The sequence below is a fragment of the Triticum dicoccoides genome, chromosome 5A (genome assembly GCF_002162155.2).
Source record: "Triticum dicoccoides isolate Atlit2015 ecotype Zavitan chromosome 5A, WEW_v2.0, whole genome shotgun sequence".
NCBI classification, from domain to species: domain Eukaryota; kingdom Viridiplantae; phylum Streptophyta; class Magnoliopsida; order Poales; family Poaceae; genus Triticum; species Triticum dicoccoides.
Window position 1 is genome coordinate 388,332,265 of NC_041388.1, and position 6,461 is coordinate 388,338,725.

General features: G+C 42.7%; 1 protein-coding gene across 1 annotated transcript; it reads left to right on the top strand.

The window, feature by feature from the left end:
- The first annotated feature begins 801 nt into the window (after positions 1–801).
- Positions 802–6,237, top strand: LOC119301717 (Golgi SNAP receptor complex member 1-1-like). The gene is made up of 5 exons (XM_037578701.1): positions 802–1,040; positions 2,043–2,270; positions 2,495–2,656; positions 5,789–5,902; positions 5,995–6,237. The coding sequence occupies exons 1-5, from the start codon at positions 1,005–1,007 to the stop codon at positions 6,106–6,108; spliced, it is 654 nt and encodes a 217-aa protein (XP_037434598.1). The 5' UTR covers positions 802–1,004; the 3' UTR covers positions 6,109–6,237.
- Positions 6,238–6,461: the final 224 nt, after the last annotated feature.

The following is a 6,461-nucleotide window of genomic DNA, read 5'->3' on the forward strand; positions in this document are numbered from 1 at the left end:
GGCTCGCCCTAACGGCCATGAGCACGCGCGTCGTCAGCCATGTCCGACGTGGATCTGACGGGCGCCCCCGTGTCATAAGCACGCTTAGATTTTAACTGGTGACTAGGTTTTTTTTGGGATAGCGAACCAATTTTGTGTTAGTTTTTTGAAAAATTAAGAGAAGTGGTAGTTTTTTGTAACCCTAGCCCGTAATGTGGTATTTTTTTTTGCTATATACTCTTTATTTTCTAACACCGGACACAAGATGAGTCCAATATCTAAAATTATTTCATCTTGTTACACCAACTAAACACACCCTTAGATAATTACCGACAAAATTTTAATATATCATTATGGTACCTGTTTGCAGCATATCGATGGATGTAATCGGGCTTCTTTCATTCAAAGGATTTTCATATGAATTTTGGAAGATTATAATTCTTAGGATTTTTTGCTATGTTGGTTGTTCGATTCATAAATTTTATTTAAAGAATTCCTTTGTACTATATTCCATAGAAATTTTAGCATCCACTCAAACCTTTTAAAAAAAATCCTTTGTTTCTCCTCTCATACAATCAAACAAAAAAAAAGTCTAGTTGAATTGAGATGAACTTGACATTGTATTCCTATATTTTTCCTATTCCCACGTTTTTAGAATTCTGCGATCGAGTGGGGCCTGGTAGTTTGGTAGACCCTTGTAGAAAGAAGTTGGTATTTTTTATGAAGATAAAGAAAAATAAAAGTTTGGTAGACCAAAAATGCTGTCGTGGCTTTCTCGATTAAGGGGGGCCCCGGATTGGTGGCTGCACCGTGCCACCGAGCCTCACCCGACCAGTTGACCACCACGGTGCCCCCGACCTGATGCTTCTCCCTCTCCCTCTCCCTCTCCAACGCATCGGGCAACCCACCCCCCTCCAACCCTCTCCCACTGATTCGCTCGCCGCGCGCGCGCGAGATCCAGCCGCGCCCCCCGCCGAGATCTCCCGGCGGATCACTAGGACGGCGCCGCCGAGGAGCTCGGAGCCATGGAGGCGTCGTCCTGGGACGCCCTTCGCAAGCAGGTGAATACAACCCCCCCTCCCGGATCCCCGCTTCGCGCTCCCTTTCTCGCTCCCAGGAACCTCTCGCCGGTGTCCGTTCGCCCGAGATCCGACCCTGCGCCGCGCGGTGGGTTTTGCTGCGCTGCCGCTGTGGTACTCGGACCGACGATTCTCCCCCCACTGCCCGCTGAATTCAGGCGACCCATGTAAAATTGGAGCGCCTCGTTCGTCGAATCCGTAGTCCGTGTATGTGGAGCAAAATGCGTTTTTCTTCCATCTTCTGAAATTGTGGAGTTTTCGTGACGCAAAGACTAGTAGTTTCATAGTGGCCATGTTCTAAAAACTGTGCTGCAGGTATACCTTTGCTCCTCGGCGGCCCATTTCTTTGACTAACATGGGTGGGCTTGGAGCAATGTGACACTAATCTAGTGTGCAACGGACTAGAGTTTTGATCCTACCAAACCGTCCCTTCTGCATCTGATGCTTTTGTTGGTTCGATCGTGTAATCGTGCTTATGGAGTATCTAGTAATGTAATGTGGTGTTAGTCTTGTTCATGAGAGTCGGGTGCTTACGGTTAGTGTGTTCGGACTGTACGGTACGAGTCTATGGCTGAACCCATCCTTGGCTAGGCTATAAGAAGGTGCCATGCCAACTTATTTTCTGTAACGATGTCACTTCTGAATACGACTGCGCGCCAGGATGGATATCCTTGTCCATTGGCAGTTAGGTCATCGGTTCCTGGTGTCAGGTGAAATTGGTTCGGGCGCTTGGGCCTTTTTTGCCGCGGGATAAAACGCTGCTGCACTGGACGATTTTATTAGCACCTACGGGTTAGCGTCTATAAACTGTCGGATGCTTTAAAAAAATTTATGATATCCTTTTTATTTCCCTAAGCACCTGCATAAACGACTTGCGTTGAAGATGGCCTTATGGTTTCATGAAGCTATGAGTAGGCTGATAGATGGTATTTGATGTATGTGTGTGTATGGCTAAAGTTGTTACTGTACTATTTCTGCTTGTAGGCGAGGAGGTTGGAAGCTCAGTTAGACGACCAAATGATTGCATACCGTAAATTGGTTTCTATGAAATCAGATGGTTCAGAAAATGATATCGAGACTGATATAGAAAGATCACTAAAGCAACTTCAGCAAGTAAATTCTCAAATGCAAACCTGGGTATCATCAGGAGGCTCAGAAGTTCTATCTCATACATTGACCCGTCATATGGAGATTTTGCAAGACCTTACGCAGGTTCCAATAAATCCCTCTTACACTAAGTAATCACATTCTTCATAATTACAGTTTGTTTAGCTCCAATGTTAAATCAAGGTTTCTATTAATTTCTCCCCAGTCAATAACCATGAATTATAAAGTTTGCTGTGGAGCAATACTCTTTGAAGTTTGGACACCGCATATAGAACGGCTAGACTTCTCTCATAATTCTGAAAAGTTGCTAACCCAACAATTCAACACAGGAATTCTATCGGCTTCGATCTAGTCTCAGAGTGAAGCAACAGCATGCTTCTCTCCTTGACTTGAGAGACTTTGACAGAGCAAAGTTTGACGTGGAAGAGTCTGGGGACTCAGAACAAGCTCTTCTTAGAGAACAAGCTGCAATCAGCAGGAATTCTGGACAGGTAGGATTGTCCTACTTTTTAGGAGCACCTGTATTGCTTTCTTAAATTTGCATCAATTTATTGTTAGCTCTATTAGATAGTATCATATAAGGCATACAAACAAACCCAGTATAACAGCTTACATGCATGAATGGAGTTGCATTGTGTTACCAACATGAATTCTCAAGCATTTCAAATTGAAGGAGCCTCACTCGCCTTTCTTTTAGGAGATAAATATATTCTGTCAGGGCAAACAAATGAATTAAATTCACCTTTCTGGTGTATTTGTTAACAAATATTTATTTTCTTACTGAACAGTACCCGCCACATAAAATAAGGGAGCCATGCCACTTTTATTTTTGGTTTTCCTATGGCATGTGCTGCCCAATTTTACTGTTCTTGCTTGTTATTAATATGTTTTGGACTCAGTGAGGTTCAGGAATTCCACAAAGGCTCATATATTACACTTGACTTGATTATAGTGCATGCTAATAATTGCATGTGCGCATCTATTTCAGTTTGAGCAAATTTTCTTGAATTTCAACCTACATGCTCGTGAAATTGCTTGTTTAGAAATCTATCTTTCATTAAAAACTGCAACAAGAACGACAACAAGAACGACAACAAGAAGCCTTTTAGTCCCAAACAAGTTGGGGTAGGCTAGAGTTGAAACCCATAAGATCTCAAAACCAACTCATGGTTATGGCACGTGGATAGCTAACTTCTACGCACCCCTGTCCATGGCTAGTTCTTTGGTGATATTCCAGTCCGTCGGATCTCTCTTAACGGACTCCTCCCATATCAAGTTTGGTCTACCCTGACCTCTCTTGACATTATCAGCACACTTTAACCTTCCACTATGCATTGGCGCTTCTGGAGGCCTGCACTGTATATGCCCAAACCATCTCAAACGATGTTGGAGAAGCTTCTCTTCAATCGGTGCTACTCCAACTCTATCATGTATATCTTCATTCTGGACCCGATCCTTTCTTGTGTGGCCACATATACATATCAACATGCACATCTCTGATACACCTAACTGTTGGGCATGTTGCCTTTAGTTGGCCAACATTCAGCTCCATACAACATCGGTCGAATCGCCGTCCTATAGAACCTGCCTTTTGGCTTTTGTCGCACTCTCTTGTCACAAAGGACGCCAAAAGCTTGGCGCTACTTCATCCATCCAGCTTTGGTTCAGTGGCTCACATCTTAATGATATCACCATCCTTTTGCAGCATTGACCCCAGATATCGAAGGTGTCCCTCTGAGGTATCACTTGCCCACCATGGCTAACCTCCCTGTCCCTCCTCCTCCTCGTGCCTACTAGTCTGAAGCCGCACCTCATGTACTCAGTTGTAACTTTCCGATTCCAAAGTCTGTCTCCACAGCTCTAACTTTCTATTAACCTCCATCCGCCTATCGTTGACTAGCACCACATCGTCTGCAAAGAGCATACACCATGGGTTATCTCTTTGTATCTCTTGTGACCTCATCCATCACCAAAGCAAAAAGCTAAGGGCTCAAAGCTGACCCTTTGTGCAGACCTATTTTAATCGGAAAGTCATCAGTGTCGCCACGCCATCACTGAAAACTGCAATTGAACAAATATGAAAAATTTAAGCCTTTGAAGCTCCCTGTTATGGGTTTTCTGGTAGTCATTGTTGCATGGGAACATATAGTGGCATGAGGGCATTAGTTCAGTACTCAGGAGTTATGGCCTAGTTCCCATCGAAACCTGAAATATAAGTGGAATGGAACATAGAAAGTGAGATTGTTTGCATGCTTATGGTGGAAGCTGTAAAGATGAATAGTACCTAGGTGCAGCTTTTATCAAAGACCACATGCTGTGTGTGAGGGCATCTTTAATGGTTATATGATAGTTATTGGTAAATTTTGCCGCATAGGATATGTGATGATTGTGGCAGAGAATAAATGAAAGGAGAGAGCAAAGTTGTATGAACTTGAACCAACAACCTTTACTCAAGCTCCAAGGTGCAAAGAGAGCGACCTTATTTATTATCTCATTTCTATTGGACAACTCGATACACTATTGGAATGGTTCTATGATAGCTTGTTGGTTGATGGCCATGTGTTGATAACATGGATAAACATACCAACAAATTAACATAAAAGCTATTGGAGATGCTCTGAGGAGAGAACCGATGCAGGTATTGGACCACAACTTGCAAGTAGAAGCTGCTGGCTTAAAAGCTGACAGTCCCTTCTTAAATGTAACTTTCTCGGCTGTCATTTTCTTATGTCTGGACATGAGAAATTAAGGGTTATTCCCTTGACCAGTAAGCCACAGGTTGGACCTGTGAAAAGGATGTTCTGACCATTTCAACAGCACAGGAAGTCTATTCTTATCTATAGACGATCTACAACAGTGCTTAATTTTTTCACTAATCACTTTCTAGACAAAGCAGTAATTACAACTATGAATGCTGACACTAGAGAACAGTCCTTAGACTGAGAATTTGAGAACGAAACCACCGGAGCCGCCTTTGCATTTCTGGTCATCATCAATAGTTGCATGTCCAAACAAATCTATGTACCTTAGAAAGTAGAAAGACAATGAAAGCATGCCTGTTTTGTTCACTCAGGTAGTCTGGCTACAAATGGGTTTTGCACTACAAATATGGAATTCCCAAATATGATCCATTGCCTTTTAAGTCTTATATTATCATGGGAACTATTGCTGCACAATAAAGAGCATTTGAAGAATTTGTCGGCCTATTAAGCTTTCAAGTTGCATTTCCTCTGAAATTCGTAGATTGGATTCGACGTACAACATCATGCAGTTAGTATTTTGCTGCTTGCTGTATGTCAACTGTATGGATCATGGGGTGCATTATTACATGTGTTTTCATGCTAAAGGGGCTGCTGGCTGACTGGCTGGAGAATATTTTTATTAAATTGATAGACGCATCTGTGTCCACTGCCATAGTTACTTAGCCTGAGCTACCTCTAGCTTCCTCAAACTTTAACCAACTAGTTAGTTAATTTTAGAAAATTCTACTAGTATAGATGGCTGGCTGATAAGCCATGAAAACCAAAGGTGTGTTGATTTGCTGAATTTTTGTTGTGATACTTTTTGTAGCAAAATCTAGAATTGACCAAGCTTTTCTGAACCCTTACATTTTCCATATTTAGGTGGACACTGTGATATCACAAGCTCAAGCAACACTGGGCGCTCTCATGTCCCAGCGTTCAACGTTTGGTGGCATCACTACCAAAATAAGCAACGTCAGCAGCCGGATCCCCACGGTATGTATCACATAGTTCATCCTTGTGAGCAAGCGAAAATCGTCCTCTTACGATGTGTATGCCTCACAATTGCTTTCCACTGAATCTATCAGATTAACCACATCCTCGCGTCGATCAGAAGAAAGAAATCGATGGACACGATAATTCTCTCGCTCGTGGCGTCGGTCTGCGCGTTTCTTATGTTCATCTACTGGTTGTCAAAGTAGTAGGATGTGGTTGGCCACAGCGAAAAGGCATCATAGTGTTGTAAGTTTGGATCACAGTGCCGGTACAGATAATGATATGATGATTGGTGTTTGTACAATATTGATTCAATGGTATTACGTTTTCACATCGCTCTTCAGCCTCATTCACCTGTTGTACCTTTTGTGCATATAATATAATAAATAAAAATCCCTCTTTAGTTTTGTACCTTTTGGACGAGGGATTTCATCGGCATTTCCGTCCAGCTACTTACACACACCCTCTGGATCTGAGTTCTAAAGATTCTTGTTGAGCTGACGTGAGCTGGGCTGCTAGGTGGCTGGAGCTATTAGCTGCTCCGCATCCATCCAATTTA

Excerpts from the sequence above, each read along its gene's own strand:
- LOC119301717 (XM_037578701.1), top strand. The coding sequence starts at position 1,005 with ATGGAGGCGTCGTCCTGGGACGCCCTTCGCAAGCAG. Across the intron at positions 1,041-2,042 it reads GGGACGCCCTTCGCAAGCAG|GCGAGGAGGTTGGAAGCTCA; the intron begins GTGAATACAACC and ends TTCTGCTTGTAG. Across the intron at positions 5,903-5,994 it reads TCAGCAGCCGGATCCCCACG|ATTAACCACATCCTCGCGTC; the intron begins GTATGTATCACA and ends TGAATCTATCAG.